Source organism: Sciurus carolinensis, chromosome 4, assembly GCF_902686445.1.
Source record: "Sciurus carolinensis chromosome 4, mSciCar1.2, whole genome shotgun sequence".
Taxonomy (NCBI): Eukaryota; Metazoa; Chordata; class Mammalia; order Rodentia; family Sciuridae; genus Sciurus; species Sciurus carolinensis.
Window position 1 is genome coordinate 99,783,547 of NC_062216.1, and position 22,238 is coordinate 99,805,784.

General features: G+C 33.4%; 1 protein-coding gene across 1 annotated transcript in view; it reads right to left on the reverse strand.

The window, feature by feature from the left end:
* The window catches only part of Cpne8 (copine 8), a 194,091-nt gene that overhangs the window by 28,415 nt on the left and 143,438 nt on the right, over positions 1-22,238 (reverse strand). The window contains exons 15-16 of the mRNA XM_047550827.1: positions 8,127-8,173; positions 2,265-2,446 (exon numbers count right to left, since the gene is read on the reverse strand). Coding sequence (XP_047406783.1) covers positions 2,265-2,446; positions 8,127-8,173 — 229 coding nt within the window. The remainder of the gene's footprint in view (positions 1-2,264; positions 2,447-8,126; positions 8,174-22,238) is intronic.

Genomic DNA, 22,238 nt, shown 5'->3' on the forward strand with positions numbered 1-22,238 from the left:
GCTCATGACCTTTTTCCTGAGGCACTTAAGACTTAGGATCACATGAATGATTTTCATGGTTTTATAAGTTTCTGGGAGATTTTAATTCTCTAAGACACAACAAAATCCAAACAGATACTCATTTTTATTTGACACTGAGAGTGTGACATGTGGGCTATTTCATGGAAGAAAGAATTAAACCCTGCAGCAACCTTTCCAGAAAGTGTCTGGGTGATAGAATAGGAAAGTAAGAATAAGTACAGAAACAAAAATGTAAAAATACTCTTTTCAAAACATATTTGGGGAAAATGAAATAAATCATATCAAAGCTTTGGAAATATCCTTGTGTTGATAAAGTATGCATCTAAGTGGTAGGATGACAGTGCTTTCATAGGTTACGGTTTGGTAGTAGGAGCCCAGATCCTGAGAAAAGACTGACTGGGTTCAAGTCCTATCCTTTGGAACTCTGGTTAATTTCTAAGCCTCTGAGTTTCAGGTATACAACTCTTGCAGGGCACTTTCCTCACAGAGTCAATAGGAGTAGTGTAATGCATCTGTCATGATACAACTAACTCTCAGGAATTACAAAGATTACATGAGATAGTGAGTATATCCTCGATACTTAGTAATTATGGAGTCCCAAATCAAATACCATTTCACTGAATCAAGACCACTTAACCCCAGTTTGTTTTACCTACTTAAGAAAATAAAAGGTTCTTGAAAAAATAATAGTGATGTAAAATAGAGAGATTATCATCACCATTGACATAATTATTGTTGCTCTCATCATCAATTTGGGAGACTCTTTTCCATAAAGCTTAAAGAGCTCTGTTTTAGTCCATCTTGTGTCATGACAACAGCATAGCTAAAGCTGGGTAATTTATAACAACAAAATGTGTCTCATACTTCTGAAGAGTAGGAAGTCTAAGGTCAAGGCTCTGGCATGTTTGGTTGTCTGCTGAGGACATCCTACAGACATGAAGAATGCTATGTCCTCATATGACAGAGGCAGAAGGGCAAGAGACCAAGGGCTAAAGTTTCTTTTATTAGGGTTTTAATCCCATTAGACCCTCAAGGTCTAATCAATTCTTAAATTTTCAAAGGCCCCACCTTTTAATGCTATTACATTGGCAACACCAGAGTCTTGGAGAGAACCCATCTGAACCATAGCAATCTCTATCCTATAAGTGTTATTTTGGGATCAAAGAACAGATTAAAATGCAAATTAAAAAATCCTTCCTCAGCAGTTTATATCCACATTGGTGTAGTTACACAGAATGAATGTGGATGAAGGCAAAGCAGAAAACAAGAGAATTAGAGAAAAAGAGAAAAAAAATCACACATAGGATGAGAGGTAACATAAGAAAAATTAATAAGCTTCATTTAGTTTAACACAGTCATTCCTTTTCTTAGGTGTGAAGAAAGGTGGTAATTAAGATAGCCAGACATTCTTTGATACATTCACTGAGAGGTGAAAATTAATTCCCCTACCTTAAACTGCGGCTGACCTTAGTAACTTCCATAAACAATAGAATGTGACAGAAATAAAACATTCTGGGTCTCCTTCGCCTATGCTGTGAATAGTTCTGGAGTTTCCTTCTCAGACTTAAATACTCACTTTGGGCAATGTGGCCACCATGAGGCCACTATACAAGAATGAAACCTGCCACAACCACATGGATAGGCCTGATGTAAAAGGGAAAAGATGTCCAGGGATCCCCAGCCCTTTCAGCTATCTCTGCTTAGGTACTGGACGTGAACTTGGACAAAGAAGCCATAGTAGAAGACACATGCACCCCAGGAGACCTGACACAGAGAAGAACCAAGGAATTCAACCAATAGGAAGAAATGAAGCTCAGAAGAATGGTCCTAGCCTGACATTTCCAGCCAACTCTAAGCCATTCAAGTCATAGTAGCAGAGGCTCCCGATATTGAAAAGGAGAAATGTCCTACTGTACATCATATCCCTGACCCACAAATTGTGAGCATAAAGGAATGTTGCTGTCTTATGCCTCTAAGTTTTAGGTATGTCTGTTATGAAGCAACAGAAATGGAAGAGACCTCCTATTTATAAATTAGAAATACTTCAGTTAGATTTACTCATCTAATTTATCTTTGTTTCCCATTAAGATCACACTCTTAAGTTATTTATTTACCAAAATAGAGCTGACTCTATGGTCATGAAGGTTTGTTCACAAATGAGTAAAGAATAAGTAGAAAATCAATGTTAAAATAGTCAATATATTATTTTTTCAAAATATCATATCCCTTTGATATATTCTTACCAAAGCAAATTCATGAGATATCCTTCCATCTGGAGGCAGCTTTGCACCAAAACCCAGGGCAGGGAACATCTTATCACTGTCATAGTCTTGGACGATTTCTCCCACGGCTTTCAGCGCCATGCCATAGGCATTCAGTTGGTAAGGATTCATGTAGTGGAGAGAAGTGGGCTGGGCAGGGTTGCCTGACAACAGAAAACGTGTTGCAAACATAAGTCACCAGGCTACAACACTGTTCTCTGATGTCCATTTCAGAATAAAATATTGAAAATCATGATTTTCTGCCCAGTTCCTGATTTTCTATTTCCACGGTGTGTCTAATAGTTTCATTTTGGATGGATATTAACATATAAATATTTATTACAATATTATCAGAGATACAGAAAGCTTCTCAAAGAAATTCCAAATCATGTCAAGAATTTTTCAAAAATTATTCCTTATTGTGAATAGTACAGGCTATTTTCGAGTTTCCATTCTAGAAGCATGAAAGTAATTTTGTTAATGTTCTTGTAGTATAATTTTTATTTTTAAACAATCGTGTGTCTTCAAGTTGAATTCTTGTGCCTATAATCAGAGAACCCAAATGATTTATGAGCTTCAATAATTATAAGCCGTTCCTAAAATCATATCACAAATATAAGTTGAACATTTGAGAACCGTCCCAACTTATCACTCAAGAAAAGCGGAGCTTTTCTTAATTTGAGCTGATTAGATACTTAGATTGGAAAAATTATTTGGACTTGCTAACTAGACAGTAAACTAGGAGCCAAAGCCCAGAGGCAAGTCTCACCATTTCCAGGACAACATCTGTAAAATAAATCCTCCCTTAGTGATTTCCTAGGAGGACAAAATAAGGTTGTGTGTTTGAAAGTGATTTAAATAATAAAGTACCATAGAATTAATTGTAAGCTTAACTACCACTGTTGTTATTGGTTGGATTATCCACAAGGTTTTCTATTTCTAAAATGCTTATTCTATATAGGTTGTGCATCTGAATGAAGATGACCTAGAGAGCGAATGTAAAACACCACTCAGACACAATGAGGTTCACACTAAATCACCCTAACTGCCAGCACAAAGGCAGCCTCCAAGTTCATACAGTTTCTTCAGTGAAAATGGAAAGTTCAATGGGACCTGTAATAGCTCATACAAGTCTGTTCCACATTAAACCATGGCCCAAAGATGGAAGGCCTTGAGGCATTCTTTTTTTTTTTTTCCCTGATAAGGGAAAAAAAGTAACAATAGATACTTGCAATTCAGAAAGAAACAAAATAAAGGAGAGTTTTCTCTTGGTTTATAGTATATATAATGACACAAATGCATTTGTATTTCCAAAGGGTTACCAGCATTCACATGTTGGTTCTGCATGACAAAATTTCTAAAAGAGAGTCTTCTATAGATGTTTTTAAGGTTCACCTCAACTTGACTGACTTTAGAATTGTTTCTTCCTGACTCCAGGACTCTGACCTCACTTTTCTTATAGCATTTGCTTTAGAAAACTTGCAAATGTAAATTCTTTCTTTTCCTCTCAAAGGAAAAACCTTCTATAACCATGAAGTATCTTCCTCAAGAAGCTGGGTGGACCATTTCTTTGAAATATAATCATCTAAAAAGACAGTACCCCTATCTTCCAGTCTCAAAGAGGCAGGAGCCTATTTTCAATAAAAGTCAATTAGCAAATACAGAGGCCTACTCACACAGACCAATCTCCCTGCTAATGTCCCATTAAATCACCCTAGTACTCATATCCCTCCAGTCTTTTGCTTCAGAGTCCCAGAGTTAAATTTCTCTCTTCTTACTTGATCCCTATTGCAAAAGGCTTGAATAAAGTCTTCCCTGCCTTTTATTTTATTTTATTTTGATGGGGGCGGGTACCAGGGATTGAACTCAAGGGCACTCAACCACTGAGCCACATCCCCAGCCCTATTTTGTATTTTATTTAGAGACAGGGTCTCACTGAGTTGCATAGCATCTCGCTTCTGCTGAGGTTGGCTTTGAACTCACAACCCTCCTGCCTCAGCCCCCCAGTCGCTGGGATTACAGGCATGCACCACAGCACCCAGCCTTTCCTTGCCTTTCTAATTTATCCAGTGAAATTTTTCTTTGCTATTTCAATTTAAAGTAGTGACTTTGTCACTTGGTCAAAAGTCTACTGGAGTCAGAAATAGAAATACCATTACTGGACCAAATGATTATTTAACACAACTCTCAAATAAGAGTTGTTACCCAGTGGTGGCAATATGACAAATAATTCTATTTCTCTAAAACAAACAAACAAACAAACAAAAAGAACCCAAACCATTAATATCCCAGCATGTCTTAACATCTTAACCTCTCATCATAATGGGACTCTACCCTCCTCGCAGCATCTTCATCAGGACCATCTCCACTGCACACCAATGAATACTTCCCTCCCATCTCTACAGACTTCTCAAGTTGCTGCACTGACCTGAAAATAATTTTCTTCTCCTCCACCTTATGTTTTCTGTGTAGCAAACAACTTTCTTCTTTAAACAGGCCCTTGTTGTCTTTTCTTTCTATTCTTATGGCTCTTATGTTCTGTACTACAAAATTTGGCAATTAAAAATTAACTGCCAACTCCTAGAGTCTGTGACTATGTTTGTCCTTCCTCTGTATCTGCAAAGGTGCTTATACAAAATGGATTGTAGTAGGTTATTATGATACTGGACCAACGAGTAGCAATAATAGTTATAACAACAGGGAATCTAACATATTTTGAACAACTTTATATCTCACTTAAGGGTTTCAACAAACAAATGGCATGGGTGATTTTATTACACCCACCCATTTTTCAGATTAAATAACTTGCTCCAAATCACACAGTGTAAATAGTTGGTAAAACTAGAACATGAATCTAGGCAGTCAGATTCCACAGCCCTTGACATTAGTTATCGTTCTTTACTTAAGGTTTTTACAATAGTGTTAAGCCTAGAATGATACCAAACTTAAATCTCATTTTATTTTAGAGGTACGCTATGCCTTTGTAAGATAAATTAAATGTAGATTCTTTGTTAGCAGTTGAGACATAATTCACATCATTTACAAATGATACATAATCTATGATTTTTAGTACAATACATTCACAGATATGCATAAAAGGAACCCTGTACTTTAGCTTTTGCCTGCTTGTCATCTGCTCCAGCTCTAAACGGTGTCTCTCCTGATTTTCCTAATCCAAATATGTCATACAATGGCACATATCATATGTGGTCTGTGTGACCAGCTTTGTGATTTCAACATCTGTCCATGTTGTAGAACGCATCAGTTCCTCACTCCTGCTTATTGTGGATCAGCATCCCATTGTATAAACAAACTGCATTTTGTCTATCCACTTATCAGTTGACAGACATTTGAGTTGTTTCCATAGTTTGACTATTTTGCTGCTACAAACATCCATGGGGAAGTTTTTCTGTTTGCATGTTTTCATTTCTCTTGGGCATATGTCTAGAAGTGACACTGCTGGGTCATATGGTAACTTTTAATTTAACAATTTGAGTAACTGTGTTTTCCAAAGTGTATTATCTTATATACTCATTCAGAATATTCTAAAATTTCTCACCAATACTTGTTATCTGATTACAGTCAGTCAAGTAGTTGTAGAATATTATGCTTTTGATGTGTTTCCTGAAGCCTATACATGCCAAGAATCTATTCATGTGCTTATAGGTCATTTGCATATCTTATTTGGAGCAATGTCTATTCAGATTCTTTGCCTATTTTTAAAATTTGATTACTTTTCTTTCTTATTCAGTTAGATGACTTCTTTATATATTCTAGATACATGTCTCTTATGGGATGTATGCTTTACAAATATTTCTCCCATTCTGGGGCTTGTCTTTTCACATTCTTGATAGTATCCTTTAGAACATAAAATGTTTGAATTTTGATGAAGTTCAGTTTATCTATTTTTTTTTTTATTGTTCATGTTGTTGGTGCCACACTTAAGAATCACTGCCAAATGCAAGATAATAAAGATACACCCCTGTTTTCTTGAGTTTTATAACTTATAACTACAAGAAATACTGACCTTTAATTTTTTTCCTTGTGATGGCTTTGTTTGGTTTTAGCATTAAAGCAATAACAACTTCATAGAATGAAATAGGGAAAATACCTTTTTTTATGTTTTTATTCAGGAGTTTGTGAAGAATTGGTATTGATTCTTTAAATATTTGATGGAATTTACCAGTGAAACTGTCTGAGTGTCATGGTAGGTAAACATTGAGGACAATTTTTTAAATTTTAAATTACTAATTCAATCTCTTGTTACAGGTCTATTCAGATCATCCACTTCTTAAATAAGTTTCTGGAGCTTGTGTCTTAATTGACAGATATTTGCTTCTCTTAGTTGTGTTAAAATTTATCAGTTCAACAAAAGCCAGTTTTTTTTTAAACCAACTGCCTTTATTACTTTTATTTCATATTGTACTGAATAACACATGAGAAACATCATTAACTTGAAGTCACAGTACTGGAGAATAAACAACATACCTGAAAGGAACTGAATTACAGTTTGGTTTCCTCATCTGCAGTTGTACCTGTAGGACTAATCTTTTAACTAGTATAAAGATTTTCTGGCTCTCAGTTTCCTTATTTGTAAAAGAAAAGGGTGGATTAAGTGACCTCCTATGGGGCCATTTCCCTAAAATTCTGTTATTTTGTGACATATGAGTCAATATAAGAGAAATGTGAAGTAAAGATAATGTGAAAGCTATGGCACAATAAGTAATTTGAAAAATAAAAATAACCCTACCGATGTTCCTCAGTTGATGATAGGGTAGTGTTTATGTCTCATGTTTACTGGGATATAAGTTGAAAATATGAAAAATCAAAAATTACCTAGTATATGTAGTCAACTGAATATCAGGGCCTAGCAACTGCATACTACAGGGAATCAGGCATTCATCCTTATGGTTGTGAGGTGGACTGGGTATGGTGGCTTATGGCTGCTGCCCAGCATCAGGAGGGAATATTGTACCACATTCTCCAGCCCAGGATAAGATCAAAATGCAAAACTTGAAAAATGGTTTCTACTGAATGTGTATTCTCCATACCTTTTTAAAGTTGAAAAAAAAAATGTAAAAAAGTAATGTTTGTAAGCCAAAACATTGTAAGTTGGAGACCAACTGTAGACAAATAAAACCAGTCACTGCTTTTTGGTAAAAGACAATGAGTTTCATAGTCTTGTGATACCTAATAATGGATTTCAAATGGTTGGTCTACCTGAAACAAAGTTGGTCCAAAATAAAATTAAAAGTATACTAAATTTTCTTTCTTAAAATGTTTCATACATGAAGTATGAATATCTAAACATGGAATATTATATGTCAGTCCCAGTTAATTAACAAGATATAAATATATTAGTATGAGTAATTCTTAAAAATAAATTAGTAAAAATTAATCAAGTTCTGTAAGGTACATGTATTGTTTAATTATGTTTCTATAGATTAGTACACACAAACCTACAAAAATGAGGATTATAATTAGACACACATCAGAATTGTATTTATATATAGAAAGGAATAAAGGGAATAAGAATCAGTCAGGGATATACAATGAGATTAACACTCTCTAAAATTTTTCTATTCTTTTTAAATACATATGGAGCAAAAAAGGACAACATTTCAACATTTAATAAGTCTATTATGTATCTTTTTGACATTTTTTGTAGTCTTTTACATATTTTAACTTTTTGTAATGCTAAAAATGTAGGAAAAACTATGTGATTTTTTTAAATGAAAAGTATGTAAAGGTAAAAATGAAACATCTAACCCTCATAAAAATAAAAATAAGTATTTTTCATTTAATTGGTGATAGCTTTTATCAGGGAACAGTCTTAATACTCACCATTTGATGCTGTAAAATCAATAGCCACTGTGAAGTTGATTTGGGTTCTAGAATATAAATAAATGAGAATCATTAATAAGTAAATAAGTGCATAAAGGGAGTTTGTTTTCCACTTGTGTTATATGTTTTTAGTGTGACTAAGTTTCCTAAATGTCCATTATGTGCAAATACATCACAATATACATTGGATAGCATTAGACAGGCAGTTTTATAATGTAAGAACTTGATAAAATACCACTGATAAAAATATATTCATACAGATATACAGTGAAAAATGAAAGTCCTAGGAATAAAAGTAGCTTATATTTTGTAACACAATAACAAAGGGAGCAGCTCACACTGAAGAAGTCAAATTGTAAATAATTATTTTCCAGTTTCAAATGCCAGCATTTATTATTAATTTATATGAAGATCAAGATCATTCTGTAGTCATGTTACATCTTAAAGCATAGCATTGCTAAAATCATTTCTGATGTCATTGCTTAAACTAATTTTCTTTCAGCAATTCTGAAAGTAGGATTCTCGTCTATTTTCTTTAGAAATTAAGAATTCCAAGTACTAATTTATCTCTAATTGCTCATGTTATTCCTCTGTGTATATGCATGTATACTTATACATCACTGAGAAATATGGAGAAGCTGATATTTGTTATATATTTTAAAAATTTTCAGCACATGGTCATTAACAAAATTATTTTACTGAGTCAGATTTTTGTGTTTTTAATATGTCAGTTTTTTATTTTTCCTCTTTCTCTCTCTCTCTCTCTTTTTTTTTTTTTTCTGTTGGAAACCAAACAGGTGGCATTCATCTAAAAAATTTGCTTGGGAATACTTATGACTATTTCTGTATGTAATTCCATCTCTTTCTTACCAATGAAAACATCAAATACATAAATAATGATGAGTAACAACATACACTCACATTTAATATAAAAATAATTCCTTTTAAAAAGTAAATCATTTGAAAACATGATACTTGGACTATTTTACTTTTGACACATTGAACAATTGATGCAACACTTCAAAGTTTGGAACTGTTGGATAAATGATGATGATGATAGGATTTTAAAAAATAATCGACTCAAGGTACTGTCCTATAGGGTTCCTTATTCTTCTCTTAACCAAAGGTATAACAATATTTCCTTCTTTCTCCAAAAATTTAGTGTAAACAGATTTAAGTATGATTCAGGGATTGAATCAAATTTATTTTTCCCCCTAAGCAATGAACAACCTTTGTAGTTACATTTAACAAGAACTAATGTATATTTCCTTTACAGTTATGTGGTAACTTCTCTTCTGAGCAGAAATCAGGTTTGTAGGCTAAGAATATAGGCTAACGTGGAGCAAAACACTAACCAACATGAACCAAAATGAGTACAAACTTTCAGAAAAAGATTACAGTGAGACTTTTGGGAGAACATTTCCAGACAAACTCCTTTGAGGGCTTAAAAAGAACAGTCTCCATCAGCACACTGCTTTGTCATGCAGTGTTCTTGGGAACAAGGGACCATAATTCAGGGTATGGTATGGTGTCGTATAAAGGGTATGGCTTTTGAATTGGAAAGGATAGGGATTAAGTACCAGCAATTCAGTTGGTGACCTTAGTAAAATTTCAAAACTCTTTGAGGGCAAGTTGCTGGCACACAGTAATAAAATGAGGACTGAAAGAAAACTATGTAAAATTTTATATGTAAAATATATTTAAGTGTATAACATATGCTCATATTTTATATGCATAATATCAATTAACCTCACAATAATTTAATAAAGAACTACTGTCTTTCTTTTACAGATATAAGTTTTTCTCACAAAACTTAATATCTTCCCAAGCCAAAAATAAAGGCCAGCATTGGAATTTGAGTTCATATCCAAGGTCAAAAACCATATGTAGTATGTTGTTTCTACAATTAAATATTTGCAACCTTCCTGGCCATAATAGGAACACTATAAAAGATACTGATTATTATAAAGACACCTTGAGGTAGTCTTATGCTTGGGCAAATATGTCCTACTATCAAGTATGTTATGAAGCACATTAATCATAAAATTATCAGATCAATTTTGAAGTTTGATCTTTGATTCAGTCTGGCATCAATTGTAGGGATGAACAACCTTGCCCTGATTCACCTCTTATGACAGGCTCTGCATAATTGAACCCTCACAATGAGTACCTTCATTTTATGGTTGTTTCTAATTTGTTCTCTAAGGTTACATAAGGCATATGCATTTACTTCTTAGAACAATTACTTGCAGAAAAAAAGACATCAATAGTCATAGATACAAAGGTCCTCTCAAAGTTAAAGTTGTGCCTAGCAAAACTACAAAGAAAAGTTATGGCTACTAACTAAAGAACTATATACCTTATATAATAATAATAATAATAGTAAAGAACAGATATTTAGAATTAAGTTAACAATAAAATCCTAAATGGTTAAACAAAATTATAAGATCAAGTAGATACATATTTATTTAATATATACATATAAAATATATTTAAAATACACACATTTTCAACATATACATATATATAAAATAAACATATTTTAAAAAAAAGAGACAAAAGAAAAGAAAAGAGAGAAATAGAGAAAGAGGGCAGGCCCAAGGAGTTCCACTAAAACCCAGGATGCTCTAAAACTAAATATAAAAGGTGGTTGCATTTAGCACTAAATGGTAAATAAGACCATTTGGTAATAATGGAGTAATAGAGACATTCAAGAAGTAAAGCAGAATGCTTGATGCATATTTGGTGGCTGAATAATTACAGGGTTTGATTAATTCTTTGTCTCATTATGCATGTCAGAAAGAATTTCTCTCCTTTATTGCTTTGAATCAGCAGCAGTATTCAGATCAGAAGGAAAATATTATGGCTCAAATATAAAGCTTTTCGTGGTAATGATGGTCCCTTAGTCTACTATAATACTGCTGAGATTTTTTTTTCCTTTAAAAAACTAAAGCGCAACGATTATTTATTGAGCATCTTCCAATTGGCAAGTACTGTGCTAAGTGATGAAATGAAATGGAACAAATGAAGCACCATCTTTGATCTCACAGAGCATCCAATTTCAACTTTCTATTCTTAAAAAAAACGACAAAAATAGCCTGGCATTTTATCATTGAATTGATAATCAATAGGGTGAACTAAGAACCGACTGCACATTATCTGTGGGTAACAGATTATTCATTCCCAGGAATCCTGAGAGCTTTCATTCCTATTACTTATTATACCAAGTGCCACATTCTATATTTTTAGAAAATATTAATTAATAATGTTTTAAAGAAAAATGCTAGCAAGATGACAACTTTGGGCTATAAGACAGATTTCTCAAAGACAATAATAAATAATCTGTTATAAAAGCAAGTCAAAAAATATCACCAATAATCTTGTTACCCTTTTGCATTCTCTAATATTGCCTGAAGTCTAATGTTAGATGGAAAAAAATCAATCACTTATCAAAGTAAAAATTCTGAATTCACACAGAGGACTCCTGATAGAATATTCATAAAAACAATCACATATAAATCCTCGAAACATTTTGCTTAGGAAGTGTTACTTTAGCTGTCATTTTATGTTTTAGAAACAGAAAAGGAAATGCAAGGTTTTAAGAAACCCAGTTAGCAGTACCATATTCTAGAATATAAAAAAGTTATGCCTGCCAAATAGCATAAGTTAGTACCAGCATCTCATGAGACTTCCTGATGCATACCATCCTATACTGCTAAAATATATACTTGGAAAGTGTTCCTGTTTTAGTTTGTCACCTTTCCAAAAACTGTGAATGACAGAAAAATTAAATGTCAAGATGTAAAGAATTTGCTAGTACAGCAAGATCCACAGAAAATAAGCATATATAGATATGCTTGTCAAAGAAAATTATGCACTCACACACATACACATTGTAGTATCATCTCAGATCTTTTTCACAGCTGTTATTATGAATTAACTGTAAAAAACTAAGTTGTGATGGGTGTGTATAAAAAGTCTGTTTTCATTGATTTCCAATTTTGAATTCTGTTGAACAAACTGAACATTATTAATCCTAAAGATGAAATTCCTCCATCCTTATTTAATTTTGATTAACAGATTCAGATTCACTAGCTAGTGGAATCTAGAGTTGATAAATACTGGGATGCCCACCCAACTCTAAAACCCGCCTCATTCTGTCCATGGATACCAGCACTATGCTTCTGCCTTGTTTTACCAACATGCACTCTAGTTTATACTTCAGTTCTGGAACCTACTGTGGACTCCTAGATCTCTTTCCTCAGTCACTGTCACCTAGCTTGGCTTACTCTATCTCATCATGAGATAAACTTTATACCCTTTTCTGTCTTAACTTTTTCCTCTTTCTTAAAAGTAGTTGAACTAGTTGAATGAGAGTACAGATTTGCTTGATTCCAAACCTTCCCGCCTCTTCAAAATTCCTGCTTCCCAGGCTTATAAACTATTCACAGGAATACTGTCCCCAACAATGGAGATCTGCCAGAATGAGAGCAGGTTTTAAGATACAAATGTGAATTCCAATATAAACACTTTCATCGACCAGTAAGATGCCCTTAAGAAAGTTACTAAACCTCTTCATACCTCATTTGTAATCATAATAAAGAAAACTTCCTTGGATTCTTGTTGATGGGATAAGAAAAGCACCTGTTTGCTGAAGGCATTTTAAAAATAGTTAATTATTATATCTAATTGATGCAAGTGTTTTAGGACCTGAGTTCAACATACTTCCTTGAATACTAGAATGTACAGTGCTTATCAAATTCCTGGGTCTACCAGAGTTCCAGATTTTGCCTAGAATATGATCCTCCCATGTCAGATATTCTTTTCTTCACACTAGCTTCTAAGGTCCCAATCTGCCCAACCCAAGGCTGCATCATGAATGATCCATCTTTGTTAAAAGGTGTCCTCTGAGTACCCCTTCAAACAAAATCCTACTGCCTGAAGTAATTGTAAGCTTAGATCTCCAGCTTATTTCCTTTCTATCCTTCCAAACACTTTGGGTTTCAGAGGGATCACTGAAATACCAAAAGTAAGAACTAACAAGAAACTAGATGACAAGGGATATGATTCCTCAATAGTTTATGGTAATATTCTTGATGCTTACAGAATCTAGTTTCCATAAATTAACAAAATGTTCTTTCTCCATTCTTTGCCCATTGATTTCTTTTTTTAACACCATAAGAATGCTCCAAAGTACAATGTCACAGGAGGCTAGTTCATCTTCCTACTGTACAAGAACTCCAAGTCAAAAAGGTATGCAAGATTGCTAATCTTTTTTTCTAATCAGCAGTTTTAGGATTTCATAAGTAACAATCGAAATAATCTAACAAAAAAATCAACATCACACCACAATTACAAGCATTATCCAGACTTCCATTTAAAATGAGGTGGGTGCTGGAGAGGAAATGGCACCTAGAAGAGAGACAGTGAGATGTCAGTCATATAGACTAGAGTTTGAGTTCTAGGATCACAACAAGGCAGAGAGTTGTGACTCCTTGCAAAATTAACAACTGTCTGCACCACTGTTTTCTCATATGAGAAACAGGTAACAGCTTCTTTGAAGGAGTCCACTAAATATTAGAAATAAAACTCTGAAGTACCTGCACATGACAAACACCCTGCATGCTAGAGAATGGAGGTCCAATGACATCTTCTCCTGGTTTATACTAATCATTCCCTCTGCTGGGTCAAAAGGGGCAATGCTCTCTTTACATTGTCATAACTTTATTTTTCATTAATCCTTCCTATAGTTGTTGGTCAGTGGTTCAAGGGTAAAGGAGTGAAGCTCCAACCAGTGCAGGAGTAGGGAATGCACTGTCTGCAGAGAACTTAAAAGCAACACATAATGCAATCTATTAATAAGCAGTCTTCACTCAATATTAGCAATTCTAAGCAACATCAAGGATAAATTCTCTTTAACCCCACTACCACCTGATGTTGGTAAGCTACTATTGTTTTATTAATTTCTCTTGTGTCCAACCTTTCAATTGCCTACCAAAGTGAAACTATTTTAGAGAGCAAAACTTATTGTCCATAAATAATAATTTCAAAGAAAGATGATAAAATTCTATTCCTACAGAAGTTCCTATATTTAAAAAATTTCTGTTTATAGGAGAAATAGCTAATCATTAGTAGGAAAAGATTTAAAGGGTTGTTCTAGTATTAGTAATAGTTTTGTAAAAGTTCACAGCTATCAGAGCACTCAGCTCCTTTAAACTTTGCTTTAGTTGGCTAAATGTGCAGACTAGCCATGCAAAATTAACTATGAAACTGCTTGGTACAAAATAAATTGTCAAGATTTTGGCTAAATTGGCACTATTTCCTATGATGAAGCATACATACAGCTTTCTCTGACTTTGAATGGATTTCTCCGAGTTTTCTGTAAAATACATCTTAAAGCATATAACTGGACACCCTAGCCTTTCTAAGAATGCATTTTAATGGACAAAAATTAGAATGCAGCATTAACCCAAACAATGTTTATAAGGTTCTTAATGTTTATAAGACTCTTTTTAATATTTATAGTAGTTTCTTTTATAAGTCTTAGTTTAAATGAGTTTAGCTGAGATATGATAATGTTCTCTGTGAATTTTTATAGAAGGCAGAATGGTTTTATTTTTATTAGATTTATCCTAATTCAGCCTGCAGGGTTTAGCTCTCCACTGATTTGATAAATGCAAAGCACTTGGGTGCCACAACAAGAAGGCCTATAAAAAAACCCTGGACGTGTATATTTAGTTTTCAAGTAAGAAATTGGATTAGGAAAAAACCTTATAGTATTGCATGTTCTGGCAAAATGTGCTCCCTGAGGCAAAATATCCAACATAATACCATAAATTTTATAAAACTAAGGCAAACATTTTTACAGCATTATGCATTTGCTTTAAGTATTTTTAAGGGAAAAAAAATCCTTGTGGGGCTTGTTGATAAAGGCACTTACTGATATTCAACTTGCCTTCAAAATAAGCAATATCTAGAAACTCACTTCAGTCTTTTAAATGAGCTTATGATATGTAGGAATCTTTTTCTCCTGCCTCCTAAGATTTTTTTTTTTACTTCTTTTATATGGGATATAATCCTTTTGTTTATAATTGTAAACAAGTTTTTGATTCAGATCAAGACTTGAGATAGGTGAACAGGAATGTCTGAAGTGAGTGCCCACGAGTCATCCTACAACAATTTACACAAGAAAGTTACTGATGTAGTAAATTTGGACACATCTTTTTCTCTCCATGTCTCTGATAATGAGGGCAATCACCACGAATGTTAGGATGAACAAATGAGATATGTTGAAACTTTAAACACACTGATACTTTCAGAAAAATAATAGCTACTATTAATAGAGTATTAACCATATACCATTTCATCCTCAGAATTATCGATGAGGGGCATTATTATTTTTATTTCTATTTGTCACTAACAAAAGACAAATCTAGGATTTGAACTGTATAATTAAATTCAAATTCATGGCCACTACATGCACTGTTTCAACCATCAGCAACACCTTTTTTGCAACTGTATTGACTCTTCACCAAACAGTTACTCCTTTCTGAAATTCTTTCCCGAACTTGCCCAACCAGCCTTATGCTCCCTTCTGTTAGGATGTGAAGAAGCAGTTCATGATTCTAACCTGATCTTGCCTTTTCTCCAAGTAACTACTAACAAGATATTAAGTCTATTAAGTGAGATAATTTCTGGTAGAAACAAACAAAAAAGAAAAAAAAAAAGAAAAAAAAAACGAGGCATGCTTTTTCTTATCCTTTTATTCCTGAAAACCTAGTCCATCTGTTTTGTTTGGTGATGGTTGTATGGAGCAGAGACAGAGGAAGGTCACAAACTGATAAGGTCTAAGAGAGACAGACAGGAGTTTGTAATCCAGTCCACTAAATTATCACACTCTGTTTAAAGTTCTATTTGTTCATGTTTTAATTACACTGAGAGATTTGGGCAGAAAAAAGGTGGAAAGTCATGCTTAAAATGACTGTCTAATTAATCCATATTTATTCAATGGTTACCTTATATTCAGCCTTATAAAAATATTTGAAAATTGTGTCTCTATGAAGAGACACAACACATGAATGGGCAATTAAAATGACACCTAGGGAGACTAGCAGCCACTGGGAATATGTGGGAAGGCCATATTGCTCATCTGGGTTGGTTGGATGAGAGTTTTTTTTTTTTTTTTTTTTCCAATATGACAGCCTGTAGAACTCCAATTTTCTAACACACTCAATATTCTGATAAAAGCACAGACCAAGGTTTCAGGTTGACATGAAATTCCAGTAGCTTCACAGGTTCTCAGTATGCAACAGCATTTGTGATGTTTCCCCCTTCCTCTGCCAGTCTGAGACATGGAAACTTTGCACAAATACTAATAATCAAAATAATGATGATTCTACCTAATAAAGTATCTTAGATGTTAGAACAATATTTGATTTGGAAAGGATATGACATTATCCTCACTGGTGAAAATTTAAATATTCAAAGTCAAGAATTAGGTTTTACTAAATAAACACTTTTAGGAGACAATTACATCAGACAGTCAATATCTAAAATTAGTTTAAATATATAAACCAGAACAAAATAACCTCACAGGTTAAGATAATATAACTTTGATTCCAAAGTCAACAATCCAGGGGAAACTGGGAGTGGTTTTTGTTATTCTATAATAGAGTTCCTTTTAGATATTATTCCATGTAGAAAATAAAACTTTAAAAGTTATAGAATGTATCCCCTGATCCAGGAAAATCATGGTACTGCTTAACCATAAAAAAAAGTCTAAAAATCAGATTTTTATTTCAGAGAATATTTACATAAAAACTGGATCTTCACTAATTTAGAATGCATCTGTCTCATCTTCTCACCTGAGTCCATAAACCTGTCTACTGCAGTCAAGCAGGGTTTTAAAGAGGTTAAGACAATGAATGGAAAATAACAAGCTACAACCAGATTGATTGCACAAACAATCAAGGTTATATTTTCATGTAAATATCTACATCAATTAAAACCACAGCAAGGCAAGCCCAGAACGCCTGAGACCAAGAATGAGGCCTAAAAGGAAGCTCCTTTGAAAGCAAAGATACTAAAGGACTATGAAAACAATTTTGTTTCGGATTTAAATGTGTTCATTATTAACTCTGCACAATTTCTACCTGAATTCTGAGGGAAAAAAAAAACACTTGATGTTTTTATAGTTTTCTATTTAATTTTTAAAGTGAAACTGAAATATTTCTCCAAGTTTAATCCCAATTATGACTATCAACAACATTGCTACGGTCCTCATCAGTGGCTCATTCTGTTCCCCTTCACTAGTCCCATGCTTCCAACACAGTCCCAAATAAATGGTTTATAAAATGAATCTTGAGGACAAAGTGAATTCAGGAGCACCTCAACTAACTTTAGTTTGGTTGGAGCAGAGTTAGATAGAGTAAGTACCAATTTAATTATTATTATTCATATTTTATTTGATGGTTTCCCACTCTTTTGAAGACCTTAAACTTTCTTTGTCAATTAAGATTCAACATACACAGAACCCTACATTCTGTCAGATGAGAAAGGTTATGAGGAGTGTGACTCTAAATTGATGCTACCCTTACCTAGCAACAAAACAATCCACACAAAAAAACAGAGGAAACACTGATTTTAAAAGTTGTGATTCGTTCTAAAAAACAAACTGAATTTAGTAATTAGTACTAATTGCTTTTAAAATATCATACCTATTTTGAAATATGATGGGGTACCTCTTCAAACAGCTAACCTTGAGAATTCCACAAATCTTCAAATATATTAATAAATATGACCTTCAATACACTACTTTGACTTTTTGGTTGATCACAGCCTGAAGCACTTGCTTGTTTCATTGTTCCCCAGGTCCTCAGAGGTTTTAAAAGGCAAGGTCAGATGGGTTAGTTTTAGAAGCGTCTCCAGAGGTGTGCTGAAGAGGAGTGGCATCAAGACCAAGGCCTGAGCACCTGCGAGGTGCGGCTGAAGCCTCGCTCACCTAAGCAGTGTAGCTCCAAGCTGCCCTCCTGTTGGTGTCCTCAGTTGAAAATACTTAGTCCTTTGTAAGGGTACTGAGGAAAGAGACAGTGGAGGAAAAGGGGCCTGAAAGCTGTGTGTTCAAAGACACAGTGGGTTTAACATGGGACTGGTAAACAAAGGTTTCACCGATGAACAGTGACTTTTAATATTTATCTATTAGACTGGCAAAATAAAAAAGGAGGGACACTATTTAGGATGGGTAAGGATATGATAAACATTCATAAACAGATGTTAGTAGTATAAATTACTAGAGCCTTTTAGCAATACCATTAAAAATATGTACAAACTGTAAAATATACATACCATTTAGCCAACATTATTTCAAGGAAGTGACTCTAAAAATATGCTTAATGATGTGCACAAAATGCTATGCACCTGGGATTTAGATTACAGCCTTGTTTATAATTTAAAATATTGTATATAACTAAAATATGTGTCAGTAGGAAGTTTTAAACCAATTTATCTATAGCTATACAATTTGGATCTGTTAAAATAAGGTAGATATATAAGCAGTGGCATGGGAACAAGTATACACAATATACTTAATGAACAAAACAAACATTGTGGGAAACTGTGCACATTCCATTGTTATAAAATAGTGATATGTGTTAGGAAATAAACAGGGAACAGTAAATATCAAGTCTCCGACAATGATTATTGTTAGAGTGTATGATTATGGGGGATCCTAATGTAACTAAATGTTTCCCACTTTACCTAACTTTTCTTTTTACCATTTTATCTTTTATTTTTAAAATGTGAAACAAAAAATACAGTATTTTAAAATTTGTGAGTCTTGATACCTATTTCCCCCAATAACTGAAAATAAACATTAATAAATTACAATAGAAATAAAGCATTCTGTAGTTTTAGAAAAAATTATTATGAAGCATATTAAAAATCACTGAGGTGTTAAACATTTCAGATTTTTTTTCAGGTGCAAGGGACTGAACTGTCAGTTATGTCAGAAGGTTTCTGTGAACAATATTTGATGTTATTCACAAACGTCATTAGTCACTATTGAAATGATATATAATTGCCAATCAATACAATAAATTCTAATTTGAAATGAATGTAACTTCTTATATTCTATATGCTTATTATTATCCCAAAATTTTTAATTTTATTATGTAATGCTTTAATATGGTTTTCATTCACTAGAGTTCATTTGTATGCTTGGATATTGAAGCTTCTTAACTGCAAGGGCAGAAAGCCCAAAAGGAATACAATGTTAAAAAAAAAAAGTCTGTAGGAAATCTTTAAAGAAAAAAAAAAATCATTCACTCAGATATTTGAAAGAGATGTTTATAGTCACTTAATTCTGAATTATTTTAATAGTGGTGTTCCCCATTTCAGGGTTCCATGATTTGTTATTTTCATATATAAAGAATTTTCTTAAAGGAATGACTATAAAACTCTTCCAATTTGTATAACTAAAGTAATCTGGTACTTTATGAAGCAGTTTACTGACCAATGGCTATACCTCACAGTTTAATATCATTGAAGTCTTCATAACTATCTAACAATTAAATCCCTACACATTTTGCATTCCAAGACATCGTTCCTCCTCAGTCTATGTAAATTCAACTGCATTTTGACTGGTAGTAATTAGATGTCATATATTAATTATACCAATACTAAAACATAAATGCAAGTAAATTACTTATTTATTGTAATTATTTTTGGAAAGAAAATATTATTGCTGGGTATGATGCCACACACCAGTAATCCCAGCAACTCAGGAGCCTGAGATAGGAAGATTATAAATTTAAGGCCAGCCTGGGCAATTCAGCAAGACACTGTCTAAAAATAAAAAGGACTGGGGGTGTAGTTCAGTCATAAAGCACCCTTGAGTTCAATAACAACATCAACAGAAAAGAGAATATTATCCACATGAATATTGCTCAGGAGAGAAAGGAAGAAGGAAAAAGGGGAGAACAGAAGGTGAGAGGCCCATGGAGAGAAGAGGGAGCTTCCTTTCAGCACTTATCTCAGGGCCTGGCATGTGATAAATGGTCAGCAAATGTGAGCTATCATATATGCAAATTACACTATACAATAAGTTGATAGTTTAGAGTAAGCTTCTGTAAGAATATAAAAATAATTCTAGGGCAAAGAGAATAAATAAGAGAATCTTTAGCCATGGAAGAGTTTAGAGATCTAGTTGAATTAAACTTTTTGGAACATCAGATTCTTGTGAACCACAAGAAAATCAAGTCTCCATATATGAAATCATTTGCCTATTACCTAAAATGGGAATGTCATAATAGAGTAGATCTCCTCACTAGATCACTAATAAAAATCAGAAGTTCTGTGACCAATTACTTATAACAAGTTCTTCAGGACAAACGCACATAAGGTCACATGATAAAATAATGATTACTGATGTTGATTTGGATTCCATTGTCAGAGGAATGATATATTAATGGCTTTGTGCTATTACTAGATACTACAGTGATGAATAATACATAAATGTATAATTATAACATCTTTAAAAGATATCATATACATTTATTAAACATACTTCCACAAACAATATTTTTCATGTTCTTTTCAGATACAGTAGTCCCCTAATTCATAGTTTTCTTCTATGTAGTTTTCCTTACCAGCAAACAATGTTAAATGGAAAATCTGAGAAGTAATTCATAAACTTCAAATACTTTTATTGTAGTATCTTGTTGTAATGTTTGCTTCATTTCTAATTATTATTGTTAATCTCTTCCTGTGTCTACTTTATACATTTAACTTCATAATAAATATGAACACATATAAGCAAAGCACAGTATATATAGGGTTCAGACATCCACAGTGAGCATCCCTGGACATCTTGGAACATGTTTTATGGATAAGCAGGGACAGCTATATGATTCTACACAAATTAATAAAAGTCCAGTAGATTAATTATGTGGTGAAATTCAAGCTCCATTTCCCCCAGGGTCCATCTACAAATCAAAAATGGGTTCTTATAAAGGACTCAGGGAGTTACAACTGGAGCAGAGCGTGGAGCAGAGTGTGGAGCAGAGTTTATCTACTAAGCAGGGGCTCAGTGAATACACTAGCTCCTGGCACATCCTGTGCACAGGCAGTGCTGGAAATAAGAAGTGTGGAAACAGAAAATGAATTTTGGAGACCATAAGCCACAGAAAACAGAATGTTGTGAATCTTTCAAGACCATAGTTGATGTATGTACTGTAGAAACCTATTTGTTGTGATTAGCTATGAGGATTTTCAAAAGGAGAATATGAACAACCAGTAAAAGTGATATATTGAAAACTAATTTAGGAAATATTGTTTGCTGACAGACTCACACCAAAATATCACTAGATATTGCACTGCTGACAAAGCAATCTGGGTATTTTATACACATGCATACACACACACACACATACACACACACACACAATTCAAACATTTACAAAGGAACAAAGAAATAAACACCAAAAGTAATATATAACATTTCAAAACTTCACATCATTATTTTGATATGCAAAATATAACCAGATATATGAAGTACTTTAAGTTTATAAAGAACTTGGTGAAGGATATCTATTGTATTACTCTTTCTTCTTTAACTATAGCTACTAATGAATTTATTTCTATAGGAATAAAATCTATAGTAACAAACTCAACTTATTATTTTTCCATCTCTTAAAAAATATGCACAGATGTTGAAATACATAGGCAAACTTTTTTTTTTAATTTGGTACTTTTAACTTTATTGAAACCACTACCATAGATCCGGGAGACAGGCTTGATGATACCCATATATAGCCTATAAGTCCCATTTACACAGTACGGGTTTTACTCGCTTTCTTTCCTTAACAAAGAATAAAAAGGGGCCAGCTCTCTGTTTTCTGAGTACCTAATTTTGCTTCTTTGGGCCCTCATTTCTTTATTGCTTTCTTTGGCCTGATGAGATTCTATCAACGAATCAGTATTGGAAAAAAAAAATTGCTGAATTATAGTGAGGAAAAGGTTTATGAGTGATGTCTCTGGCTGTCATTCATCATGACTTTACTAAACAGTCAAATTAGCCTCACCAATTTTATATATTACATATATATATTTTCAGTT